The 25,810-nt window shown below is 54.7% G+C and overlaps 3 protein-coding genes across 10 annotated transcripts; 1 reads left to right on the top strand and 2 right to left on the bottom strand.

Annotated features, from left to right (window-relative positions):
• Positions 1-135: 135 nt before the first annotated feature.
• On the bottom strand, positions 136-5,612 carry BET1L (Bet1 golgi vesicular membrane trafficking protein like). The gene is made up of 4 exons (XM_074841721.1): positions 5,425-5,612; positions 4,762-4,853; positions 3,954-4,010; positions 136-2,328 (listed from the first exon to the last, which is right to left on the bottom strand). The coding sequence occupies exons 1-4, from the start codon at positions 5,441-5,443 to the stop codon at positions 2,161-2,163; spliced, it is 336 nt and encodes a 111-aa protein (XP_074697822.1). The 5' UTR covers positions 5,444-5,612; the 3' UTR covers positions 136-2,160.
• Positions 5,514-19,342, top strand: RIC8A (RIC8 guanine nucleotide exchange factor A). 5 transcript variants are annotated; one of them, XM_074841711.1, is made up of 11 exons: positions 5,514-5,716; positions 7,250-7,440; positions 10,502-10,549; positions 12,687-13,301; positions 13,894-13,988; positions 14,823-14,973; positions 15,617-15,712; positions 15,973-16,117; positions 16,563-16,707; positions 17,699-17,818; positions 18,203-19,342. In XM_074841711.1, exons 2-11 carry the CDS (start codon positions 7,357-7,359, stop codon positions 18,321-18,323), a joined length of 1,620 nt encoding a protein of 539 aa, XP_074697812.1. In that variant the 5' UTR covers positions 5,514-5,716; positions 7,250-7,356; the 3' UTR covers positions 18,324-19,342. The 5 variants fall into 5 exon arrangements, with proteins under 5 accessions (XP_074697812.1, XP_074697811.1, XP_074697814.1 ...); XM_074841710.1 differs by lacking the exon at positions 5,514-5,716 and adding an exon at positions 5,753-5,963; XM_074841713.1 differs by lacking the exon at positions 5,514-5,716 and adding an exon at positions 7,144-7,165.
• An 877-nt stretch (positions 19,343-20,219) lies between these two features.
• Positions 20,220-25,768, bottom strand: SIRT3 (sirtuin 3). 4 transcript variants are annotated; one of them, XM_074841717.1, is made up of 8 exons: positions 25,595-25,766; positions 25,362-25,479; positions 24,064-24,261; positions 23,299-23,531; positions 23,037-23,137; positions 22,675-22,836; positions 22,133-22,342; positions 20,220-20,651 (listed from the first exon to the last, which is right to left on the bottom strand). In XM_074841717.1, exons 1-8 carry the CDS (start codon positions 25,635-25,637, stop codon positions 20,631-20,633), a joined length of 1,086 nt encoding a protein of 361 aa, XP_074697818.1. In that variant the 5' UTR covers positions 25,638-25,766; the 3' UTR covers positions 20,220-20,630. The 4 variants fall into 4 exon arrangements, 3 of the variants coding, with proteins under 3 accessions (XP_074697818.1, XP_074697820.1, XP_074697819.1); XM_074841719.1 differs by lacking the exon at positions 22,675-22,836 and having other exon boundaries at positions 25,595-25,767; XM_074841718.1 differs by lacking the exons at positions 22,675-22,836; positions 23,037-23,137 and having other exon boundaries at positions 25,595-25,767.
• Positions 25,769-25,810: the final 42 nt, after the last annotated feature.

Here is a 25,810-nt window from a genome sequence, read left to right as displayed (position 1 = left end):
CTGAAGACGTGCTGTTTCTTGGGGTAACGCTGAAACTGGGCTCCAAGGTTCTCTACAGTTCAACGGCATGATTTGATCTTGGTATTTAGCCTTGCTAGCATGTAAGCACACGGAAAAAAACACTTGAGCAAAAAATTGTAAAACCAGAGCTTTATTTACAACAGTAAAAGCAAACCCGAACCACCAGCATTATGGAGGCCGGGCTGTTCCAGTGGCCTTTCATCAGAACTCATCTGCTTCAGAAAATCAAAACAATTCACCCATCATTCTTCCAAACAGAGAGTTCAGAGCTGCCACATCTTACCAGAGCAGCAGCAAGAAGAACCAAAGAAAGTAATTGCTGCCTCCTTTCTACTTGTCTTCCCTGTACATTTTTCCCAAATGTGGAAAAAAACACACCTAATCCAGTTAGGGTAGTATTTTGTTAGCAGTTTGCTACAGCTGGAACAAAGGACAACACAGTCCATTAACAGATCTGGACCCCGGTTAGTTCAAGGACAAAGAATTCCTCATGGGTACAAGGGGAAGGCCAAAGGAAATATCCAGCCGTCGCTGGAGTTGGAAGACAGGAAAATCAGCAGAGGAATGCCTTAGTCCTGCAGAGGTGGTTGTTACCAGAAGAGAAGCAAATCAGCAAAAACTTCCAACAAGGAAAACCGGAACAGATGAGCAGTTGGTACAGAAAAGAGACAAGATGAAACACAGCTGCTTGGGAAAGGGAAAGGTTTATACAACAGGCAGTGGGGCTTTGTCTGAAGAGAGAAAGAGCGTTTTATTTTAAATTCTTTTTTTCTTTCTCCCAACAGACACAGTGTTTTTAAAGCTGCAGATCTCCTACTTCCATCACAGGCAGACTTAAATAATTCAGCTATGTTAGAATACAGCTGGGGTCGTGAGGGGCGTGAGCAGCCCCAGGAAAGGCCAGGAGGGCAAAGGGAAGGTGGAGTTCCCGGCTGCTGCACGCCCGGAGCTGCACATACCCCTCGGGAGAGGAAACCCGGCACACGCTGCACCTTCAGGAAACAACTGCCCTGGGAACAGAACTGGTAGGGATGGGCTGTGCCACGCATCTCGCACAACCACCGCAGCCTGCGATCCCCAAAACACTGTGAAGGGCAAAGCAGGAGCTCCTTCGGTTACCTTCTACATGAATAAATAAATAAACACACAAATCAACCCTCTGATCAAATCCTCCCTCGACCTCCCACCACCACCCCAACAGCACCGTTCAGGAGTTTCACTTGACCTCAACCTCTGCTTTTATTTGCACAACATCTCCCCGAAGTGCTCTAGTACCGGGGTACCCTAACAACTGAAATCAACTGGACCTTTTCCCATCAGATTTTCTTCACGCCGATTTAACAGTCTAAGGGAGTGTATTGCAAGCACGTGGGAAGGTACTGGGAGATACTACACATGTGTAAGTCAAGGTGGCTTATGGACTTTGGCCCTCCTTTCTTGCAGGGTTCACCCCCAGCTTTACCCAGCATGATAAAGACGACCAAGCCAGCATTTAAATAGTCTTGCTCCTCTGCAGCATTTCACTGCAACAAGTAGAGAGTAAGAGGGCCCCGCTCTACTGCTAATTTCATTTCAACATGGTACAGATTTGATTTCAACCCAGGGACACCAATGATGTCAACAGGTCTCCAAGTCAAGGGGAAACTGAGACCAGGTATCAGCTGAGTGGCCACGCTGGAATGTAAATCACATATTCATACTTCCAAATGTCATAAACTGGCATCCTAAACTCTACAGCTTCCAACGCTCGGCTGGTTTAGCAAACAAATTTTGAGTATCAACGAGTTTCTGGATTTCTCAGTCATATCTCCTCACAAGCCTAGTACCGAGTATCAGTAAGGGAGGTAACACAAAACAGGCTGCAAGACATGGACGACAAGGCAAGAGATAAAGGCATAAGCATTTAACAACATCAAATCGTGTTATACATGAAAATCTGTTTAGAATCAAACATACTCATTTTATAAAGAGATGTCTGAGACCAGCCAGAACAATGACAAGAAGCTGGTGGAGAGAAAAGTTTTTTGGAAGGTCTGTCTGGAACATCTGAGTCTCCACCAAGGGCAGACCGAGAAAGGCGTTGAACAAGTCTGTTGATCGTTGTGGGGTTTGTTCTGTAAAACTTGCAGAACAACAAGCTCAAGTCCCAGCTTTGGACACAAGATAGTAGAGGATGAAGAAAACAACAATCAGTCCTGCTGAAACAGAACAGAGCAACTTGCGATTATCCCTCCCAGACCGTGTCATGGTGGAGAAACGCTTCACACTGCCGGTTAGCAGGCCAGTCACACTCATAAAATCTGAATCCTGAATGGGAAAGAAAATTCAGATGGAGGCATTATAAACAGATGAAGGTATCCCTGAAGAATTTCCCACTTCCTGGCTACAGCACATTTGCACAGGGGCTGCACAGCAGCTGGCCATCTCTCTCAGAAGGTCTGTCCCCTCCTGCGCTCAGGCTCCAGGCACAGCACCATTCCCACCGCGCTCAAAAGAGGGAAACAAAAAGACAGGGGAAGATCTGTTCTAAACTTAAAACAAGCCGCCTCCCCTGTTTAAAAACAGGGTGGAACTACCTGCTGCTGCACTGTTGCATTGTACCCATGCAGCTTGTTCTGCCTGAACAGCTTGTGAACAGCAACTCTGCAAGTGAATGCTTCACTCAGAGGAAACGTCCCTACATGAGGCTCATGCCATCAGTGTGCACTGGGGCAGGCTCACAACCACAGAAGAACCTGCAATTTCCTGTCATTAGTTCTATTTTCCCTTCAGCGTGGGACAGCATGCCTGTGCAACTCCACCAGAAGGTGGCAAACAATTTTTAAATTAATGCAGTTCAGGCATTTTCCTTTTGAGTTCTGGTCTGTTTTCCTTATCCACAAACTGCTCGGAGCTTCTGCTCATGTTGCTCCTGAAATGCTTCAAAACCTTCTCTGTAACAGAAGCACAATTTCATGCTGATTGAGGGCTTCTCCTTTATGCTTTTCTATCATTACACCTTTTATTGTGATCCTCCATTCTCCTATTTTCAGGCTGAGCAGACACCCATTTCAGACACTCCAACACTGGCAGCACACACTGTTATCAAGCTTCCAAGCTGAGCACTGGTTGACTCAACTGGTTTCAACCCTACAATTATCTTTCCTCTCGCTTCCACACACCAGCTCTCCAACACTCAGCACATGCAGAAAAGGCTCTGCAAGCACCGGTGTTGTGGTGCTAATCTGCTTCTCAAATCCCTGGGCTGGATTCCCTTCCTCTCACAATTTAGATAACAAATTCCCTTTCTCCTGAGAGGCCTCAGCAGGTAACCCCTCTGCTGCAGGAATGTGCTGTTCTGGCCCTTCCCCAGTGCAGTCTGATTTTCCATCAGCAACCAGATCTGAAGAGGCAGGTTACTCTGGAAAGTGATTCTGGGTTTATCGGGTGTTGTGTGTTGGAAGATGACAGAACAGAGCACTGGCTTTGCTCCTTCCAAAGACATCAGTGTGCTACCAAGTCTGCGTTTCAGGTGTTACAGTGAGCAACCCTGACAGACTTATACAGCAATACCAAACACCACAGGAGCAGCTGAGGACGAGGCCAATCTCCCAGCATCAGCTGCAGGAGGCAGCTCTTTAATCCCAGCAAGGAGGTAATTGCCATCTGCATTTCTGAAGCGTGCTGGCCCACGTCGGCCTTTCCTGATGCTAGATACCAACCGCGTCGCCCATCTGGACAGAGTGATACCAGCAGCTGCTAAGTATCTGATGTTTATATATCAAGAAGTCCACTGGAAACAGGTTTAGTTACATTCCCTGCTTTGCCAAACTGACCACTGGGATCTAACTCTGTCTGTTAACTTTGAACTGCTATTAAACTTTCACAGTTCAGGTAACTGCTGAGAGCCAGCACAAAAAAGTCATGCTTTTTCCATTCCCTTGGTTCCTTACCATGCCATCCAGGTAACGGTTTTGTTCGTCAGCATCTTTGTCAATATCCAGAGCCAGCTAAGGGAGGAAACAAGTATTAATGAACTGGGAACGTAGAGAGGACACATCTCGTGCTGGTAAAATTTGAAATGCACATTAGAAAAGCAAGCCCCTGCTTCTCCGTCTCCCACATAGACAGACAGAGGCTTGTTTGGTAAAGGAACAAGATTCTCATTTTGGTTTCAGGTTGTTGAACTTTTTCAGCTCTGCAGCTCTGAAAATAAAGCCTGACTGCCTGAAACTGTCATATATAGGACAGGAGCATTTGATCGCTGGGACACAACAGCAGGAATTTAGAGCCTTCCCTTCTACAAGGCAAGTCACTGACTTCTATTAAGATCTAAATCAAAGTATTTGATGTTAGTAGGAGAAAACTAGCTTTAAGAACACCACTTACAGAGACATGTGCATTTTTCAAAACTAATTTACCTGCCTTTTTATTGTGACTTTTTTCCCGAGGAGGTGTGCTTAGCAATAACCCTCTGTGCAGCTTTTATGTTTCTCTCTGCACCTAAAACTCCTTCCTTGAGTGCCATGAAAACCACATCATTCCCATTAGATGATGTTGCTGAACCTCTGGCCATCCCTGGCATTTCACAAGTGAAAGTTAACCATGGTATTATCAACAACTAAGAGCCATTAATACACAGGAAAGCCTCTGTATTGACCACACGCTTTCCTCTCCCGCAAGACACTGCACAAACAACCCGGATAACCGATGCTCCGTCCTTCCTTCACTGCGGCACCTGACGTGAACCCAGCAACTCACCGACTTCAGCCTGGTGACCTTGCTGGCCAGGCTGTCTGCCATACGCTTGTTCTCCACATCCAGCATATCCTCCACAGCACCTGGACTCTGACCTGGGGGGAAGAGAGAGGAGAGTAAGTTCTACCTGGCCTGATGCAAGTCCTGGAGCAGTTGCTCACCCAACGTGGCAGGTGAGGCTGAGCGAGCTGGTTGAAGGCTGTTGCAGCTGCCTCCTCGCACCTACGGCCTCGTGGGGTTTGCACCATGAAACTCTCCGAAACTCTTCTAGACAAAAACACACCAAACTTTCCCCAAACGGACCCCAACACGACCCCAAGCCGCCACCACCGCCCAGCAGCACTGGAGCTTCGTGCCCCAGTGAGGCCTCCAGCACTGCCCCAGCACGGAATTTGGGTGAAACCGAGCAAACCCGGGGCACTTCGCCCCCTCGGGCATTTCGGGGCTCCCCTGGCTTTGCCTTCCCCGGAGGCACTGGGCAGACGGGTCGCTCCCCGCCCCCTCCAGGCCGGGCCGGAGGCCTGAGGCGGGTCCCAAACGGCGGCGGGAGCGTCCGCTTCCTTCTCGAGCGGCGGCAGGGACGCTCGCCCACCCGCCCCCCAAAAGGGCAACAGCGGCAGCGAGGGATCCCCCCACCCGACCCCGTCGCCGCCTCCAGCCCCTCACCTCGGCCCCACTCCGCCATGGCGGCCCCGGCCCCGCCTCGCCGGGCGGAGCCGCGCCGGCCCCCGCCTCCACAAAATGGCCGCCGCCCTCCTCCCCGCTCCCCCAGCGGCGGGGCTCCGCGGGGCCCTGAGGCGGTGGCTGCCGCTCTCCCGGGGGGCACCGGGACCCCTCGGGGCTATCGCGCCAGGCTGGGCCCGGCCCGGCCCCGCTGCCGCCCCCCGGGCGCGGAGCACCGCCGGGGGAGGGCCGGGGCCAGGAAATGAGGCAGGAAGCCGGGGCGGCGGAGAGGAAGGTAACGGCGCTTCCCTCCCCGCCCCAGCTCCGCCGCCCCTCTCCCCCGCCGGCGGCCGGGCCTGGCCGCCTCCGCCTCCCCGGGCCGGCCCTGCCCTGCGGGGCCGAGGCTCCCAGGGCCGGAGGGGCGGGACGGACGGCGGCCGGAGGGAGGGCGGGAGGGCGCCCGGGTGGGCCGGGGTCGGGCCCGGCTCCAGCCCCGAGGCCCCGGCCCGCTTCGGCTGTCTCCGAGGGACTGCGTGCCGCAGGTACCGCCAGCGCTTTGCCCGGCTACTTTGGGCCAAAAAAACCCCCAAAAAGGCTTGAATGGGTTTAGAAAGGTGCAAAAAAGGGTGGGAGAAGGAGGTAACGATGTGAGGAGGGAGCTGGGGGGGTGTGGAAAGGTCGGGGGGGATTATGACAAATGCTGCGATCTGTGCTTCCCCCCCCCCCAAAAAAAATCGGAGAGGAGCCCAGCCCCAGCGCTGGGGACGCCGTGCCGCCTGCCCCGGGGAACCGACCTGCCGGGTCTCGCAGCTTTCTGGCTTCCAAAATGTAGGAGTTTCCCCCGATCCCACCGAACCCCTCTTCAGGGGTGTTGGGGCGGGAGGGGATGGGTGACCTGGTGCTCCCAGGGCCTCTCCCGAAGCTGGTCCCAGGGCCAGCACGGTTTCCTGTAGTTAGGTGTGACCAGTGCTTGGTCATACTGCAGAACACGGTACGTAGCTACACGGAGCCTAAACTGATGTACGAGCTCCCAGATGTACTCAAATTTGCGAGATTTTCCACCATTAGGAGTTACTTTCCAGCACTGTGGACTTGCATGGCTCTACAAGCTGTTAAACTTGTGCCTGGGTCTAAAATAATCTCATCATCCACATCTCTGTGCGCATCTGCTCATTTACATTATTATCATGAGGCACATAATTTCTGTAATGACATGAAGATTTGAGCCGTGGAGGCTGGCCAGCCCCCGTATGTGCGTTTTCACCGCCTGGGCAGCGTATCTGCCCTAATCTGATGCACAGCCTGTCTCGGGCACTGACCGTGAGGAGCAGCGACTGCAACAAAATCCCGACGATCTCTTTCTTTTTACCACCTTAAATGGTAGCTCCACCCTAAGCCAGGAGGATGCTTTCCTATCTGGCTGGCTTTCCTCTCCATCCCCTTCTACTCCACAGCAATGTTTCTGGATATATTTTTTTTTTTTTTTCCTCCTGTGCAGTAACAGAAATCAGGCCAGCCAGGGGAGGAGGAGGCAGAGAGCTATTTCAGGGAGCTGCTGTTATCTGCTCTGTGTTAATCCCCAGCTGGGTGGGGGGAAGGTTCTCCCTAAGTGCTTTACTGGGAGGGCATATATTAAACATTGAAAAGCAAAGAGAGGAAGAAGAGGATTAGAGGGAGGGAGAGGAAGCTGGCTGCTGGTTCTACTCGGGTTATCCATCTGCTCTACTTTTGTGGATGCAACGGCGTGAGCAATCTCACTTGGGTTTTTTTTGTGTTTTGGTTTTTTTCTCCTCTTTCCTTTCCTCACCCCTTTCTCTCTCCCTCTCAGACCTTGTGCATCGAGGTCCTTTTGCATCACTGTTCTCCAGCAGCCCTGGAAGCCCCCTCGCTCCCCTTCCTCCCTGTTTCACCTGCTGTAGCTGAGCTGTTGAGATAATGGAGCTCAGGACTGTGGTAGCCACCGTGGAGAGTGGGGAGCAAGACACTATTCTGAAGGTGCTTCAGGTCTACAACCAGGAGGTGAGTGAGCATCAGACCTCTGCCCGATATCAGCCGCTGCCGTGTACCAGCCTGGGGGCAGGCTACCGTGTTGGGGGATTTCTGTGCCATCCGCCTGTCCCCAGTCTGTCTCCTCTGAGCGTGTCTGTCTGCGCGTTACAGACTGCTTCATCTCTTACTTGCAGATGGTTTATGGCTTGTTGTTGTGCTTGGAAGCAGCTAAGCAGCCTCTCTTTATCTTGGTTCCTTCGTATACTGGAAGTAAAACATGTAGAAGGGATTTTTTTTTTTATTACTATCCAGATCCTAAGTAAAACCTGGCAGGGAAATAAACGTCAGTGTGAAGACTGAGTAGGAGGAGCTTTTATGTTAAGGCAAGGTTTGGAGGTGATAAAATTGAGATGTGGGGAGGAGCTGCAGGTGGAATGGTTGTCGTGATTTGCAAGTAAAAGATCATTAGAGGTGGACAAGGAGGAGCTGCTGGAATTTGATACAGGTGCCTGGTCTGAAAGCTGACAATAAGAAGTGAGTAATGAATATAGAACATCAAAAAAAGAGTAGTTGGGAAGCAGGAATGGAAGAGTTTCTAGCCTTAAAGTGTCAAAAGATTATCTGTGGGGGTAAGTCCATTTTGAAGTAGACTCTGGTTGTCAGGGAAATTTCCTTCAGAGGGTTTCCACAGGGTAGGGCTGGCCCTGCAGATCTCTGTGACTCACTCTGCACCATTCTGGAGTAGGTGGGAAGCCAGTGGGGAAAACCTGTGAATACTTTCCACGAGTGTGCAAGAGGGAGAGTGCACAACTCTTTCCAGCAGTTGGTTTTGGAACGGGGGAGATATTAGCTAAGAAGGAGTGGGTCCGTGTTAAAGACAGTCCACAGGATTAACATCACCCACAGCAGGTGAAGTGCTGGAGAAAAGCAGAGTGCAGGCAGAAGTTGATGTGTACCCAGCTCAAGGCATCAAACCACAATATTTTCTGTCAAATTCCTCCAGCTGGATCCTTTGTCAGTGTATCAAGTGTAGGAAACTTGTGAGAATGTCAGTGGTTTTGCTAACCCATCTAGAAGAAATGGGGCAACCAAAGAGGATTATGAAACTGCAGACAAATTCAGCAACTTCCTTCCATAATTTTTGACTGTAAAAATTGACGGTACTGTCCTTTTTCTGGGGATATGTTTTAATTCACTATTGCAGACACAGTCAATTTTTGATTGCCAGGAATAAACTACAGCTAAAGCAAAACCACAGGTATGGCAAGAGCATACACGAATGAGATTACAGGAGCCCACAAAGAGGGTGCGATGGGGAAAGAACAAGTGGCGTGGCTGTCTGCGGAGCACGTCGGTTTCAGGGCTGAACCGCCAGTGCCTCGTGACGTGGTGCTGCAGCCCGTGCAGGGACCAGCTCGGGGAGCTACAGCCGGAGAGGGCAGCCCCTGGCACAGCCCCACAGGGGTTCGGCTGCCCCACCGCCGCGCCTGGGCTTTCTCAGGCATCCTGTCGGCTTTGCTCCGTCTGTTGCGCCTTGTTCTGGGCCAGAAAGGCTGTGACACAGTTAATCTGCAAACTGTATCTCCTGCTTTTAAGCAGCAGGAATTGGCAGCACATAAATAAGGCAGTGAACAGCAGGGGAGGCTGCGTTTGCAGAGTGAGCAAGTCAGGGAGCACCTGCGGTCTCCAGAAGCTCAGTGCAGTCAGTCCCGGACTTTGCTGGGTGGGAAGTCGGGTAGAGTTAGACAACTGCACAACTCGTGAGGTGATAAATGGGCTGAGACGAGCTCAGCTGGTCAGACCTGTAGGTGGGATATCTGTGAAGTGCGATTGCTCAAGAGAAGAATAACTCCAGAGTATAAGAGAGATTGATTGTGGTAACACTAATTACCGAGCAGCTCCGTAAGTGTAAGCAGCATAACTCAGCTGACAGCGCTAAGAAAACGATGGGAGAATTATGATACAGTTATATCTGCATATCTCTATGGATTTAGCTGTATCTATAAATACATAATTAGTGCTTTATAAATTTTAAACGTTTTCATTCTCAAAGCTCGGACCAGCTGCTCTCTCGGTATAAATGAGGGTTGCATCATTCACTGGGAAGTGCTGCTTTTCAGCAGGGCTCCTGTGGTGCCTGGTTCGTTGGCAGCAGATGTAGCCAGAAAGGAGACTGTCCATCGAGGAACAGCCAGAATAGTGAGAAACACAGAAATGTCACCCATGAACAAAGAGCAGGACTGTTCGTTAGGGACAGGGACGTGGTGGAGCTGTAGAGATCAGGTCTCTGGTGGGTAAAGAATGTGGCCTGAATAACCACCGGGATCTGTTGGCAAGTAACAAGGAGACAGTACTTTCTTTTGGTCAAGAAAGGGAACAAGAAATAGCAAGAGGAGAAACTTGTAGGCGCAGCTTGGTGGTGTCACTGAGCAGAGGAATTACCGGCTATTATGGGATATTGGGATTGTGATGAGTACCCACTTTACTGCTGCAGTATTTAAAAATGAGTCCGTCATCAGACGGGCCCAACTTTGGCCTGTGGCATTCAGCCTTCACCGCAGAGCCAGCTGAAGAGGGCGATGGGCCATATTCATCCTGGATGTTTTTCAAGGAGGCAAGAGAAGCAGGAGCCTGCGGAACAGTGGGGCCCTCGGTCAAGGAAAGCGCTTTGGACCTGGTGGCGTAGTCCTTCTCCGTGCTTTTCAAACCAGATTCGTTCCCCCTCCTTGTGAAGCACATAATTGGAGCTGCTGAGGTGGGAACAGTGTTGGAAAGAAAAGGCAGGACTGAAGTGAAAACCAGTGGCAGGGAAGTTTTCCTTTTATCTTCTTCCTCGGGAGCTTGCGCCGGTTCTTACAAACCCCCCAAATACTGCAGCCCCCCCTGAGTGCTGTGGCCCTCCCGGCCGTGCCGATGCTCTGCCCCTGTGCCGGTGGGGAGTGTTCTTGAGACGATGTGCTTGCTTTTGCAGGATGTTTTTAGACCTGCTCCTTTCCAGCTGAATGGCCCTCCCCTGGTTGGGGGAAACAGTTTTGTGGATTTTTTTTTTTAACCTATTACTTATTTTGATTGTTTTTGTTTTGCCCCACAGAAATCTCAGTGCTTCACCTTTGACGATGAGGAGCGGGAAGAGAGGAAGGTAGGCTCTTTGCTTTCTTCCTCTAGTCAGATGAGTAAATCTGCTGCTGCTCTGTACTCGTGTCCAGTGGGGCTTGGTGGTGGCAGCTCCTACGGGAAAAGAAATGAGTGATTTTTCATTAACTTGATTAGGGAATGGTGTTCTCAGAGCATCTGGCTCCAGTTTTTCCAACAGCAGTTGGTGTTCTAGGATACAGGTCAGCATCCTTGCAGCGTTAGCAAGCCCTCTGGGTTCCGTGATGGATACAGGCTCAGCCATGGGTGTACAAAAAGCATGATCCTTCATGTTTGTGGCCCGGTCTGCTAGGCAAGGGTCATGGCAGCGTGCAGGGCCCCAGAAGGTCAGTGCTCTGCTGCGAGCCAGCTGCCAGGTTCAGCACAGGCTGGGAATTAGCAGATGCTTTAAGCTGGCGTAAGCTGGCGCTTGATGGGAAGAGACGCTCCTGCCTGTGCGTTTCTGCTCTTGCAGTCCTTTCACACAAGGACAGCCCTTTGCACGGCTGCACGTGGTTGGTGGGCTGACTGGCCTAAAGAATAACTTTTTTTTCCTGGGTTATTTTCCAGCTGTATCGGTTTTGTGGTCCCATTCGTTGGCTGATTGCACTAATGCCTGTGTTAGCACAGCGCGTGTGGACAAGGCAGCCAGGGTGGGGAACAGGACCTCCTCCGCCTGAGCCCCAGCTAATGTTAGTGTGAAGTTTTTCCAGGTCCAGCCTGACGCATAGGATGGGATCTCCCAAAATCTGAGCTCTGCCTTGCACTGACTTGCTGTTTGAGCTGGGACACAGGGCGTGAATTCAGACACAGCCTTGGGGTCTGCCACTTTTGGGGTGTGTTTTGTGAAATATGGATTGAGTGTAACCATCTGGTTACTGGTGCTCGGTTCTTCTGGAGGTTTAGCCCTGGGCACATGCTCTGAGATCCCTCCAACCTGAGTCAATCAGAGGCTTTGGTTTTACTTGTGACTGTATCTTTAACTCCTGTGTCTGTCTCCTCCTGTGGAAGGAGAAGAGGAATGACTGTACTTTCTCACTTCTCAAGGGTGTGATTGTGGGGCACGCTTGGTGAGCTAAAGCTTGTTCAGTTCTGCCAGCCTCACATTAGGGACTAAAATTCATTTTTTCTTCATTCCTTCCTTCAGTTCTTCTATTATTATTATGAAATATAACCGATTAGGCTGTGTTAAGCCAGTTACACCGAGTGACAGTGAACCTTGCAATCTGGGATTCCTTCGCTGCTGTGACATGCATGGCAAGACGTGCTCCGGTACGGTGTTATGTTAGAGAGATGTAGCTAGGTCTCACCGAGGTGCGGATGTCTCTGCAGCGATTGTTGGTGTTGCTAGGCATGGTTCAAAGTGGGCTGTGCTCGCTGCGTGAAGCGCTGCCTTTGCTCTCGCACCCCTCGTTGCTTGCTGTCCCGCACGGTGCTGTTAGCCCCAGGGGTCAGATCTTCAGCTCTCCTGAATCGGTGTTAGTGGAGCTCTGCCGGTCTGTACCTCCTGAAGATCTGGGCTAGTGGGTCTCCAGATGAGGATCCAGAGATGCTGCTTATTTGAATCTCCTGAGGTCTCTCCACCTCCTTTCCTAGGGCATCACGTGCTTGTCTCGCCTCGCTTAGCTCCTTCTGCCCTCCCTTGGCGATTTTTCTGGCACATCTCTCAACCTGTTTGGTCTGTTTCTGGAGCACCCAAAACAGATGCCTGCCTAATCTCGAGGCTCTGGGCAGGAGCAGAGAGCTGCTGTTGCGTTGGTGGTTGCTCCTCAGTGAAGCCATAAGGGATGTTTTTGCCCTCCCTCCCTTTGCTTGATGCAGCGGTCTAGTGAACTGTGTTAACCTCAACCGTCCTAACCACAGGCAGAGCTGAGATACGCACTAGTAGCAGTTGCCTGTTCACACTGTCCCCTTACCCTGTCCCCTCTCCCAGCCGTTCTCTGTTTCTTGCTGGGTGTCCTTGCTCAAACTGGGTCAGGATCAGATGCTGGAGCCCGACACTTCCCGAGCACACGCCTGAACCAGAGGCGTTAGCAGACCCATCTCTGGGTGACTTCGTGTCTTCCAGGGCAGAGAGTTACCGGGAGGGGGGGAGCGCTGTGAAGCGTCAGTGTGCGAGGCATTCCTTGTTTCCAACCGCACAGAAAATGGCCCAGCTACTGATCAAGTTCCTGGAAAGAGAGCTGCAGCCATCCTGCCAGGTCACGTGTTTGGAAAGCATCCGCATCCTGTCACGGGACAAACACTGCCTTGAGCCCTTCACCACCAAGGAGGGCCTGAAGACCCTCTCCAGGCATGCTGGCATTGATTACTCAGAGGAGCTCATCCGGGAGGTCCCAGACTTGGATGTAATCCTGGAATCCCTCAAATGTCTCTGCAACATTGTCTTCAGCAGCCCTAGGGCCCAGGAGCTGACAGCCGAGGCCCGGCTGGTGGTGGGCCTGGCCAAGCGCGTCAAGCTGTACAACGAGAGGAGCCTTCCTCATGAGGTCAAGTTCTTCGACCTGCGTCTGCTGTTCCTGCTGACAGCGCTGAGGGTGGATGTGCGGCAGCAGCTGGCCCAGGAGCTCCGGGGCGTCAGCCTGATGACGGACACCCTGGAGCTGACCCTTGGTGTCAAGTGGATGGACCCCTACGAAGTTGCAGCTGAGGAGGGGCTTCTGCCACCTTTGCCTCGGCAGGAGACGGAGCGAGCCATGGAGATCCTGAAAGTGCTCTTCAATATCACCTTTGACTCCAGCAAGAGGGAGGTGGACGAGGTGAGTGTCCTGCCCCACTGCCTTTGCGTGTCTCCGGGCTGCGCTTTGACTACAGGTTTTCTCCTCCACGTGCATTTCTTCGTGTTACATACGGCCCTCATGCAGCCCCTGGGTACGTGTAAGGAAGTTCCTCCCTAGAGCACTGCCTCTATCCAGTGCCTCATTAACCCTTAAGACTTTTAGAGCCTTATAACTTAAAATTTGGGTATTTTTCCTTCTTAATGACCTGATTTGTTGCGCGAGAGCAGAGCCCCCAGATAACCAACTTCTGAGCGTGGCCTGGTGCTTTCAACTTCTGGACAAGGTTATAGGGAGGTGTGATGGAGAACACCTCTGGCCAACCCGCGGGCCAGTTCTGGGGCCTCTTCCAGCCCTTGACTCAGCGTACTCGAGGAGGGGAAGAAGGGCACTGGGCAGCGGGAAGGCAGGGTGTTGACCTCAAAAGGAGAATCAGGGGGCTGCTTCCACTGAAACTGTCGGTTGTCAGGCTGCTGGTGGGGAGGATGGGGCTGGGGGCTGCAGGGGCAGCGGGCTCCAGGATGTGGAGGATCCCCCTTCCTGATCGAGGTTCTATGTTCTGTTTTGGGGCCAGGAAGATGCTGCTTTGTACCGGCACTTGGGTGCCCTCCTGCGCCACTGCCTCATGATCTCTGCGGATGGAGAGGACCGGACAGAGGAGTTCCACAGGTCTCTGTTAGATAACTGGGTCACCATCTTCGCTAGAAACAGCTCTTCCCGAGGCAGATCCTGCCTGACCTTGGCAGTAACATCCTCTGCTTTTTTGGTGGTTGCCAAGCTCACTGCTGACAAGCAGGTGCCTTTGGTTTGGCCCGCAGGTTCCTGGCACTGCTGGAACCCAGAGGCAGCCCTGCCCTCCCCACAAGTGCTGCAGCAGGAAGGGTTTTCCCCCAGCCCGCCTCGCCCTGAGGGCCATATTCGATATCCTGGTCAGGCCTTGTCAGTCGTGCTGCCACACCCCCGGGCAGCCTGCCAGAGCAGATGCTTGGTACTTTAATTAAGTGGGGTGGCCTTAATTAACTGTCTGTCTCTTGAGCCCTGCTGAGAAATTGCCTGCGTCATGTGGCTGAGCATTATTGGCCCAGGGGTGTCAGCTCTGAGCAGGGGACACCATCCTGTCCCTGGGATGACAGTGCTGGGAGTAATCCTGAGCGATCATTGCTGTGAGCGCCAGGGCGAGGAGTGGGGCGCCCCGAGCCCCTGGAGAAAGACCTGACCACCCAGGCTGGCCCTGCTTGGCCTCGGCGTCAGGATCCATGGCTTCTCGGTTGTCACTGAAGTCTGTTTGGACTGCCAGAAAATGGTTCAACTCCCCAAAAAGCAGTTTAATTTACTTGCTTTTAGTGGTGTGTGAGGATCTTGGGATGCAGCCCAAAGACAGTGTGGATCTCAGGGTCCTCACACTCCTGGAAGTTAGTAACGAGCCTTCATTTCTGGATTGGTGAAGAACTGTGAACAAAGATCTGTCACTGTGTGTTCACTTCTCTTTTTTTACGTGTTTAGTCATACAGTTAACCTTTTGGGCAACCTGCCCCTGAAGTGTCTGGATGTCCTCCTGACCCCAAAAGTCCGGCCAGGCTCGCTTGAGTACATGGGTGTCAACATGGACGCGGTCAGCATCCTGCTGGATTTCCTGGAGCGACGCCTCGACAGGGTGAGTTGTGAGGCTGCTGTGCGAGTTCCTCACTGCCCGTTTCCATGAGCTCCCTGCAGGCCCTTCCTTCAGCCTGCGCGCGGCCTGGGAGAGCCCTGTGCCGACACCCCAGGAGCACGGCAAGGCATGGTTAGTTTGGAGATGGCCCTTTACAGAAGGGGCAGTTTTTAGCAGAGGCAAAACTTGTGCTTGGTAGGACTAAAACAACATCTGTCGACTGGGATGGTGACTGCGACGTTGCTTTGGGGACGGCGGGTGGTAGTAGGTGATTAGCTGGGTGACTGAAACATTGGTGCGCTGGAGTGATCTGCTGGGCAGCTTCTGGAAGCCTGAACGTGCATCATTGTCAAGCTGGCTGTGGTTTTCAGTCTTGAATTGTTCCAAAGGGCCTCTAAATTTTACCGCTGCGCTTCTCTATCTGGTTACCCTACAGAAGTATTTCTAGTGCTGCCGTGCCACAGAGCAGGGCTCGGAAAACCATGTGGTTTGAGGAGTGAAGCAGAGCTGAAATTCCCGTAGCGGAGGCTGGAAAGCCCCGGGGTCCCTCTGCTCCCCTGGTCTGTACTCGTGTGCTCCGCCACAGGCCAGCCGAGCTGAGCTCAGTGTGACTAACAGGGTGTTCGTCCTGTGGGCGCTTCTGCAGGGACACAAGCTGAAGGAGAGTTTGACCCCCGTGCTGAACCTGCTGACGGAGAGTGCCCGTGTCCACCGCCAGACGAGGAAGTTCCTGAAGGCAAAGGTACGCTGTAGTCCAGCTGAAAGTTGAATGGTGCTGCACTGAGGAGAGAGGAGAACAGCAAACCGTCCTCCGGACAGGCCTCCTCTATCTCTCTACTAGGTTCTGATACTTGGGTGGTGGAGGCCTTTGGTGCCCACAGTGTTTTTCCCACATCTCCCACGCTCTGTGGATTTACTGGTTTTGGCTGATTTGTAAAACAACGTAGGTTTTCCCCTGTCTGACCTGCCATCCGCTGATCACCCCTCGCTGTGGCCTTGTAGGTGCTGCCACCGCTCCGGGATGTGAGGAACCGGCCAGAGGTGGGGAACTCGCTGCGGAACAAGCTGGTGCGTTTGATGACCCACATCGACACTGACGTGAAGCACTGCGCGGCGGAGTTCCTCTTTGTGCTCTGCAAGGAGAGCGGTGAGTTGCAGGGGCTTGTTGGGGGCTTCAGTGACAGGGAGTCCTGGAGCTGGGCCTCTGGGCAAGCCGGAGTGCGGAATGGGCCAACTGCTGCAGCCAGGCTTCTGCCTTCCCTGTGCCCGATGGGCTGAGCAGGGAAAAGCGGGGATATCCCGGTGCCTGTGGGAAGGAGCCGCTGTCTCTCGTGGCAGTGAGTGAGAGGCTTTGCAGGAGGACACCCCCCACCCTGCGGACACCCCGGCCTGTGTTCAGACCCCCACCCTGGGGTGTCATCCCTGGCGCGTAGCGCGGGAGCCTCGCTCCCTGTGTGACCTCAGCGAAGTGCTGGCCTTGCTGCGTCTCCGTGGCCTCGTGTGGATCTTGCTGCTGGGGCTGGTGGGGAGGCGCAGCGGGGGAGGCACAGGAGGGGAGGCATAGGGTGGTCTCTCTGTCCATCTCCCGGCAGTGTCGCGGTTCGTGAAGTACACGGGCTACGGGAACGCGGCTGGGCTCCTGGCGGCACGAGGCCTCATGGCTGGTGGTCGGGAAGAGGGGGAGTACTCGGAAGATGAAGACACGGACACTGAGGAGTACAAAGAGGCAAAGCCCAAGTAAAGAAGTCTGCTCCCCCCCCTCTGCAGCACCTGTCTTCCTGCACCACCTTCCCACTCCTGCTCTGTCCCTTTCTTCATCTCCCTCCCTGCCACCTCTCTTGTCCTTTTTCACATGCACGTTTCCTTGGCGTTATTCAGCAGTTTCACCCTCGCTTCTGATGTCCCGCTCCTTCCTCTCCATTCCTTGGGTGAAATGCCTCCGTGGCCGAGCTGCTCGTGGTGTGGGCGGTCACCGGTGCATATATTGGGTCCCTACAGCTGGGCACAGGCTCTGGAGCAAAGTGTGTTCCTTCAGGCAGAGCCAGACCCACTCTGGCGTGCACGTGGCTGCAGCTCTGATCTGTGTCCTTCCCCCTTGTCTGGCACCCGCACGCCTCGGAGCGGCAGCCGGCCTTTATTGCGCTGGGGTGAGGGTGGGTAGGAAGTGCCAGTTACTCCTCTCCATCCCCAGAGCCCTGTGCTGCTGGAGCGAGCTGACTCTTTATTTGTTTGTTCTTTAATTTTCCTGCTCGTGGGTGGCGGTAGCTGGAGGGTGGGGGTGTGCGGGGAGAGCTCCAGGACTGTGCTCAGCTGCAGGTCCTGTACTTCCTAGCGGCCTGTTCAATGTGCTCTGCAGGTTGGGGGTTTGGGGTTTTTTTTCTGTGTTAGCTTTTTGCCCCCTGACTTAAGGAAAGGGAAGAAGTGTCTGGCCTTGGGCATCTGGTTTAAAACTGCACCGTGGAGTTAGCAGGATGGGGATGTTGCTCATGCCAAGAAATGGGAGGGATTTGTAAGGGGGGACAACGGTGTGTGGGATGTGGAGAAAGAGGTTGGAAGTGCCACGTTGCCCTGCGGCAGCGCTTGGGGCTAACAAGACGAGCAGCAGCGACGAGCAGCCTCGCTGCTGTGTTCCTCTGCTCGGGAGAGGCAAAGAAGATTTTTTTTTAAACAGCCATTTTGTCACTCCACTGCTTTACCTCCCTCCTCTTCCCTGGCTTCGCTGTTGCAGCATCAACCCTGTGACGGGGCGTGTCGAGGAGAAACTGCCCAACCCCATGGAAGGGATGACCGAAGAGCAGAAGGAGTACGAAGCCATGAAGTTAGTCAACATGTTTGACAAATTGTCCAGGTACTAGAAAATCATGTGCGTTCATGTCTGCATGAGTGCCTGCATATGTGATTGATGTTTATCACAAACCTTTCTCCTGAGTCCAGCCCCCGCCGAGGGCAGCGCGTTTCACGCGTGCGTTTTCACGGTGTGTTGGAGAGGGAGAAATGCTGGTGGCAGCGCTGGCTCTCCTCTGGCAACCCTAAACCACACAGAACAGGCCTCAAAACTGAGCCTGTTCCAGGGAAACCGAGAGGGGCTCCTTGTGCTGGGGGTTTTATGGCTAGAGCTGACCCGCTTCCAGAGGGGTTCTCAGCGGCAGTTCTGCTGCCTCTGGGCTCTGCTGCGGCACTCGTCTGTTCCCGTGCTGCCGGCTGCAGGCCTGTGTTTGCTCCCTGGTTGCAGAGAGCAGGTGATCCAGCCCATGGGCATCACGCCGAGCGGCAGCCTGGCCCCGCTGCAGAACGCCATCCGTGATGTGGCTGACGAGAGGTCGTCGTCCGACTCGGACCTGGGGCTGGACTGATCCAGGCCTCTGGCCCCGCGGAGCTCCCGCTGGAACTGGTGCTGCACCCAGAGGCCGTACTGGGCTGGGACTCCCTGGGGGACCCGGATCCAGCCTGGACCCCCCGCAGTCCACACCAAGGAACTTCCTGCCTCCTTTCCCGCTCCACAACCACCGCTCCTCCCAGAGCGTCCTCACGCCTGGCTCCACCTTGGCCTTTCCTGTCAGCAGCCTTGAGGATTTCCTACTCCAAATTGCTTCCAGGACTTTCCAGTAGGATTTTTTTTTTTAAAAAAATATGATGTTTGGGAAGAAGGGTGGTGGGGGTGGATCTTCCTGTCACGCCATCAGGGCTCAGCAATCTGCGGAGCATCTCATGTACGTGCGGGCAGGTGGCTGCGAGTGGGGGAGCGGTTCCCCGGGGGGCTGCGGGGTTGGGGGGAGCCGTTATTATCTGCGGGGTGTCCCGGCGTCGCGTGCCCCACGTCCTCGGCAGGTGGCTGTAGACGTGTGTGCTGCGCAGGGCTGGGAGCGGGACGGTGCCCGCGCAAAAACCAGCGCCTGGACGTGCGAGTGTGTACGTGAGCGCGGGGGAGCTGCGGCGGGCGCCGTGGGGAGGCCAGGGGAGCCTTGCGTGAAGCTCCGTCCACGGGAGGGACGCGGGGATGACTGTCGGCAACACCCCAATACTCAGTCTCCGGCCCTGCGTGACGATCCTGTTACCACGGAGTTTAGTTTTTTGGCATCAGCCTTTCCCCTTCTCCCGCTTCCCAAAGGAAAGGCCAAAATCTGCTTTGTCTGCTGCCGCCTCGTCTGCCTTGGCTTCCCCACAGGCCCACTCTGTCTGCGCCCGGGGGCTGGTGTTGGTCCTGTCCTTCGCTGTGGCTTAGATTTGTCTTTTTTTCTGTTTTGTTTTTTTCTTTTTAAAGAAAATTGTTTTAAAGAAAATCTTCCAGTTTGTCTCATGTACCAGAGTTTCAAAACTTACTATCACAAGTAGGAATGCAAAAGTGATGCTAGAATAAAGAAAACCTGACAAATGGGCGCGTGGCAGTGATTGATCAAACACGATGGGTCTGGTCTTTGGCTTTTTCTGATGCATGTGGTTCTGTGCCGATCACCCTGAACTTTACAGTTTTATTTGGGAGGTAAAATTATAACATTAAACTGGGGCTAAGCTAGAACCTTTCCTCGGGGAAGCAGCTCAGGTGCCCAGCACCCTTCCGCAGCGTCGGCAGGAGCCGTGCCGGGCTGCCGCGGGGTCCCTGCAGCTGCTTGGATTTTGGGGCCAAACACTTCTGATCCTGCAAACAGCCAGTGGGCAGCTTTGCCCTGGCTTTACCCTGGGAAGAGCTTTGCCCTGGGAAAAGCTTTTAGGCACAGAACTCCAGAACAGCATCCCAGTGTTGTGTTGTTAAGACACAGCTGTGTGCTCAAATGCTTTTATTCCCTTCGCTTGGGTTTTCTGTGGTTTAGCATTAACCGGAAGGGAATGGTGGTGTAAAATGCTTTGCATCTTGTTGTGCTCGTTTAGAGCCAGTGCTGATCCAGGGCAGCTGTTGGAGCAGTTCCCATGATCAATAGATGGGGCAGCCAGGGCCACCTGGGTGTGGCTTCAGTCCCCATGGCCAGATTTGGGCGCTGGAGCGATGAAATTTGTGTTCTGTTGCAATGAAATTCGTGTTCTGTTGCTGGGAGAAGGCTCTGTGACACCTGTGATATGCAAAGCAGGTCTGGGGCGAGCACAGGATGACACTGCCTCTCCCTGGGACAGCATCTATGAGGAGGAAAGGCACTTGTGTAGGGTTAAAAGGGAAAAAAAATTAAAAAGCAGGTGAGAGTGGGGAGTGGCAGGGGCAGAATGTGTTCAAACACTGGGGAAAGTGTGAAGTTTGCAGAAAAACCCCTTAGGCGACATCAGCAAAAGAATTAGAACTCTTTATTATTAAATAATTAACACCACACTGATTCAAAACTCTTCCAGCATCTTGAGCTGGCGTTCCTGAACAGGAGGGGGGGGTGGCCCCCCCCATGGCACCATTTGTCCCCCGATGAGCAGAGATTCCGTCTGAAGAATAAACACCAAGTCTGGAGCAGCTGGAAGATCGTGGCTGGGAGGAGATCCGAGGAGGAGCTGCGAGAGGAGCCAGCAGATGCTCCGCCTGGCGCGGGGGGCTGGAAGCCCCACTCCGCTGTCCGGTTAGGCCTGACCTTGCTGGGAGGCCCAGAGGACAAAGCTGCCGGAGCACGGCTCGTCAGGCGCTGGCACGAGCCCCTGAGCCCCCGGCCGCGGAGCTCCGGTGGCGGGAGCGCAGGCAGCCAGCTCTCCTAGTTGTCTTTTGCATCCAGCTGCAAACAGAAAGACCACGTGGTGTTTGCGAGGGTGTTTCGGACCTTCCTGCCCCCCTTGGCTCGGCCAGCGCCGCGCTCTTCGTGCTCTCCCCGTCGGCGCGTCAGGGCAGCGCGAGCGTTAAACCAAGGGCTGATCTCGTGCAAGTGCAAAAGGGCTTGTGGTGAAAAATTAAAAGCCTGACCAAGAGACTGATTCCTATTCATTCCTACCCCATAATGTGATGAAAATAAGAACAACCTGAATGTTAAAATTGGAATCTCGAAGCTGGATTTTCTGTTGGGTCAAAGCCATTGTGTAGGGGCAGCGTACCTGTTAAAAAATACAACTGTCGCCTTATCTCAGCCCTGCTGCAGCCAGCAGGAGGGGGCCCAGCCCACAAGTTACAACTTCTGCTTCAACTCAGAAAAAAATAATTCAAAAAGTGTTTGATGCCAAATATGGCAAATCTTCCCAGCAGGTCCGAAGTAATGGCATAACTGACATTAGCACTGAACTCAAAGTAATTAAGAACTTGCTCTCCTACAACTTCTCCCTTCTGAAGATCTCAGGTTACAGATGCAAGAAGGGCACAGGGAAAAACGTGATCAGCAGGGGAAAAAAAGGCAAGTCTAGTTAATAATTAGGGCAAGAACCCTCCCTCCTGCCTGCTGTTCGTTGCGTGTCCGGCCACTGCGGTGCAATTAGAGCCTCCCTTCCATCACCACTCTCCCTTATTTCTCCTAGTGACCAGAAAAAACACTAGAAATGAAACCAAAGCGATTAAGTGAAAGTCCAGAGTGAGGAAAGCTGTGCTAAGGTGCTGCTGGGCTCAGCTCCTTGGTTCAGTTCAGCAATTACTGACTTTAATGGGCTGTTAACAGCATACAGGGCTCAGCGGAGGAGCAGCTCGGGGGGTTTTGGTCTCCTCATGCTCTGGGGGCCGTGCTGCCTGAAGAGGAGAACCCCCATGTCTTGTGTGGCGGAAGGGCAAAGGGGAGCCCTGGGCTCTTACAGGGTTGTACTGGGTTAATCTGATACAGGTCACGGCAGGGGGGGTTTATGGTTGGTCGCTTCCAGCTCCAGGAAACTGCCTTCATCTACAGGGCTTTTTCGGTGTGTTTAGGAGCAAATCCAAAAGCCAGACTGAATCAGCAGAAAGCTTTACAGTAACTGAGTGGGTCACTGCTTGAAGAAGCCCTAAATTGCTCTCATTCAACCCAAAGCCAGGCCTCTTCCACGTTCACCAGACGCTGGCAGATCTGCATCCTCCCCTTCAGCACCACTGAAACATTCAGCCTCTGCTTGGTGGCACCTTCCCTGGGGAATAGCTCTGAGGGGCTGTTTGGTTTGGCTTTGTTGGGTTTTTTTTAACCTTTGGCACTTTCTCTGAACGCAGGCCGCAAGCACGGCCACGTCCGTGGTGCGAGTCCAACCCTGCCAGCGCAGCCCCACTCCCCGCAGCGAGCCCAGGCGTGGGGGCTCGGAGCCCCCCTCCCACCTTCGCCTCTTCCCTCCGGATCAGCGCTTGCATCTCCCCGGTCCAGCCCAGCAGCTCCACCAGCCTCTCGACCCCGCGGACCACGTCCCCCAGCTGGGCCACGTCGTTGCGGCGCTGCCGCCAGGCGAAGGGTCCGACGAGGTCTCGGTTGATCAGGACTCGGGGCACGGGGCTGCGGACGGCTCCCGCCAGGCTGGCAAAGGGCTCGACCTGAGGGACAGGGAGAGACGGTCACCGGCCACGGGGCCCTGTGGGCGGGAACCCGCCGCGCACCGGGCTCCTAACCGCCACACGGGGCTGAGCTGCCCCAGCTCTGAGCAGGTTACGGCTCTCACCAGTCACTCCTGCTCGCCACATGCCCCCCAGGGTTGCAGAGGGTCTCTCGGAGCGCATGCACCTTATTTCTTACCCTGCCGCCTCCAATTTTACCAATAACCCAGTTTCTTGCCTTCTCCGCTAACCCCTCTCTCTCTCCCCAGAGCCCCCTTGGGCCCTGTTCTCCGTGTGTCTCTCGTGAGTGGGGGTTTCCCTCAGTCCCAGACCTCCAGGGACGTTCCGATGACGAAAAGCAGGTCTGCCGTGGGGAAGTCTGTCATGTGCAGGAAGAAGCGCTGCGGGAGCTCCTCACCGAAGAACACGATGTCGGGTTTGATGACCCCAGTGCAGACGGGACACCGAGGGACCCTGTCTGCCATGACATCCCCCTGAAGCAAGAGCACCCGGCACCGTTCGTTACAGGGCAGCACAAACCCGCATGAACAGCCTCAGAACCGCGACGCGTCCTCGCAGCAACATCCAGCCCCGATCTGGTCCCCTCCGATAAAACCTCTCGGCCCCGAGGGTGACGTAACAGGCCTGCGACAGGTTCTGCTCCGCGCGTCGATGCCCCGCTGTGACCGCTCACCCTCAAGTCCTCTCCCGGGAACTTCCTCCGACAGACCGTGCACGTGGCGGTGGCGAAGGTGCCGTGGGCTTCCACCAGTTTATCGGGCGGGATCCCAGCAGCTGGGACACAGTGCGTGGGATGGGACCGGCTCAGCACGAGGCCACTGAACCAGAAACCCCACGTTCGCTGGGTGCTTCCCTGCTCCTGCCTCCTATTCTGCTTCTTGCTCTTATCTCCTCCCGGCGCTCGGCTGCTGGGAGATGGGGAAGAGAAAACTCACCTCTCTCCAGCCCGTCGATATTCTGGGTGTAGAGGCGCAGGAGGAGCCCTTTGTCATGCAGGAGTCTCAGGAAATAGTGGGCATAGTTGGGTCTGTAGTTGCCAGGGTAGAGCTCCTTGGCCAGAGTGAAAAAGGGCTTCGGGTTGACGCAGAAATACATCAGTTCAAAGATGGCTTCTGGGTAAGGGATGTCGTACTGCTCCAGGTTGCTGTAGAGGCCGCTCCCCGGGGACCTGCAAAGAGGGGAGCGGGGCTGGCAGCCAGAACGCAGGAAGAGGTGCCACCCTGCACAGCGCCAGGCCAAGGCAGGTCCCTGGGCTCTCCCTGGCTGCTTTGTGCTGTCTGGGAGAGCAGCCAAAGCCGCCCCAGCACAGGAGAACCTGCCTCCGGCACCTGCTCCGCCACCACCCTGCGCTCCCCGGGCTGCGGGGGCTGCCCACAGGCCCAGGAAGGGGAGGACCATGCTCTCTTCCAGCTGCAAGTGTCTCAAGCCCCCGCCACAGCCACCTGGGCTCTTCTCTGGTAGCCAAAGCAGTGCAGCGAGTGTAGCCACAGCATCAAGCAGCAGGTGTGAGGACATGGGCCAAGGACTGGCCCCAAGTCCGACTGGTGAGGCCAGGCTGCCTTTGGCTGGTGAAGGGGGATCCGCAGGCACGGATGAACGAAACAAGGGGTGAGAGGAGTAGTGGGCACTGGTGTTACCTACGGTGGAGATCTCAGCCCTCCCAGCACTGAAAAAGGACAAAGAAGCGAAGGAGGTGTCACCTGAAATCCGGGATGCCGCTGGGGGTGCTGATCCCAGCGCCGGCCATCACCACCACTCGGCGACACTCCTGCTTCCGCAGCAGCTGTGCCACGTCCTGCAGAGTGAGCTGCTGCTCCCCGCCGCCAGCTCCCCACCGGCCCGTTCCCAGCACGGTGCTGACAGCAGCAGACAGGGAGAAGGGCCTGGTCCCTTGGATCCTGCTCGGAACAGAGAGACAGCACGACAGGCAGCGTACTGACAGCAGCTGGGACTGAAAGACGCTCAGGAGAGAAAACCACCCCAAGAATTTCACTCTTCAAGCGGCCAGACTGTGTGCTAGTACTTAACAAGGAGAACACTTAACTGTTAGTCTAATCCATGTCCCAGTAGATACTTTTCATTGTGCTTTCTTATGCAGATCTAAAAATACCAAATCACTGGTACCGCTCTGAGAGTTTTTCTGGACAGAGGGTGAACGTAGGGCTGTGGGAAGAGCAGCGCTGGGACCCACACGTCTGTTGATTTAGAGAATCACAGAATCGTCTGGGTTGGAAAAGCCCTTGAAGATCATTCAGTCCAACCATGAACCTCACCCTGACCGTTCTCAACTCCACCAGATCCCTCAGCGCTGGGTCAACCCCACTCTTAAACCCCTCCAGGGATGGGGACTCCCCCCCTGCCCTGGGCAGCCCATTCCAACGCCCAACAACCCCTTCTGGAAAGAAATACTTCTTAAGAGCCAGTCTAATATTGGGGCATTTACACTGCTCTCGGGATACAGACGACTCTTTTCTATGTCCCAGGTTTCAAGAAGTTTCTAAGAGGGCGATGTGCTCACCCTGGGACAGCTGCCCAGGTTAGCACGGACAGTTTCATCTCTCATTCCCCCAAAGGCTCTGCCCCGCCAGAGCTCCACAAGGAAATAAACGTCAAAGGCCTAAAGAAATCAGGGGTCAGCTGGGCGTGCAGACGGGGCTGAGCAGGGTCACGGTCATCCGAGGAACAGCTGCTCCCCAGACAATCCGAGAGAGCTGCTGGACCCAACGCCCAAACAGCAATTGCTGAGCGTAAGCGTCGGCTGCGGCCTCAGGGCGGTCGACACGAGGACATGGCTCTGTCGCGCCAGCCCAGGTTCCCGGGGACTCAAGTCACGACCTGGCAAACACTAATATTGCTCCGGTACATCCCTTCGGGCTCCCCGGCCAGCTCTGGCCTGCAGAGATGGCGACCCAGCTGCCCGTTTAGAGGGGAGAGGTGATGCCCTCCATCGCGGGCAGAGGCCCGGCGGGCTGCGGTGCGCAAAGCCAGACAGCCCTACCTCCGCGCTCCGGTGCCCGCAGCCCCCTCGCTGTCCCGGGAGCCAAGGGAGAGCCGGGCCGGGGCCCCCGGGCCGCCGCCGCCATCCCTGGGGCCGCGCTCCCACAGGCTCCTCCATACTGCGAGGAAGCAGAAAGCGAGTGAGGGGCGCTGGGGGAGAGCCGGGGAGCAGCCGCGGGCCCTCAGGGCCCTTCCCGCGGCCCGGCCCCGCTCCCCCGGCCCGCCGGGCCTCACCCGCCGCCAGCAGCCCGCCGCCGCGCCGCGCCCCCCGCTCCATGCCCGGGGCCGCGCTCCCGCCGCGCCGCTACCGCAATGCCCCGAATAGGCGCGCCCGCCTCTCCGGCGGCGACGCGGCCTCACACCCCCCCTCCCCTGTTTTGGGTCGTTTCGTGGATTTTGGGGGTGTTTGTTTGGGGAGGGAGAGATAAGGCCGGGGGCAAGGCGTTGCCA

This window comes from Strix aluco, chromosome 16 (assembly GCF_031877795.1).
Source record: "Strix aluco isolate bStrAlu1 chromosome 16, bStrAlu1.hap1, whole genome shotgun sequence".
In the NCBI taxonomy this organism is placed as follows: Eukaryota; Metazoa; Chordata; class Aves; order Strigiformes; family Strigidae; genus Strix; species Strix aluco.
This window is presented reverse-complemented; position numbering and strand designations above follow the sequence as displayed.

Bases quoted from the DNA above. Each gene is read 5' to 3' on its own strand.
- RIC8A (XM_074841711.1), top strand. From the start codon at position 7,357: ATGGAGCTCAGGACTGTGGTAGCCACCGTGGAGAGTGGGGAGCAAGAC. The intron at 14,974-15,616 runs GTGAGTTGTGAG...GCGCTTCTGCAG, and splicing joins TGGAGCGACGCCTCGACAGG to GGACACAAGCTGAAGGAGAG. The intron at 16,118-16,562 runs GTGAGTTGCAGG...ATCTCCCGGCAG, and splicing joins TGTGCTCTGCAAGGAGAGCG to TGTCGCGGTTCGTGAAGTAC.
- BET1L (XM_074841721.1), bottom strand. The intron at 4,011-4,761 runs GTGAGTTGCTGG...TTCCTCCCTTAG, and splicing joins AGGTCACCAGGCTGAAGTCG to CTGGCTCTGGATATTGACAA. The intron at 2,329-3,953 runs GTAAGGAACCAA...TTTCCCATTCAG, and splicing joins ACCGTTACCTGGATGGCATG to GATTCAGATTTTATGAGTGT.
- SIRT3 (XM_074841717.1), bottom strand. From the start codon at position 25,637: ATGGAGCGGGGGGCGCGGCGCGGCGGCGGGCTGCTGGCGGCGG. The intron at 25,480-25,594 runs GTGAGGCCCGGC...GCTTCCTCGCAG, and splicing joins CGGCGGGCTGCTGGCGGCGG to TATGGAGGAGCCTGTGGGAG. The intron at 24,262-25,361 runs GTAGGGCTGTCT...TGTTCCGAGCAG, and splicing joins GCGGGCACCGGAGCGCGGAG to GATCCAAGGGACCAGGCCCT.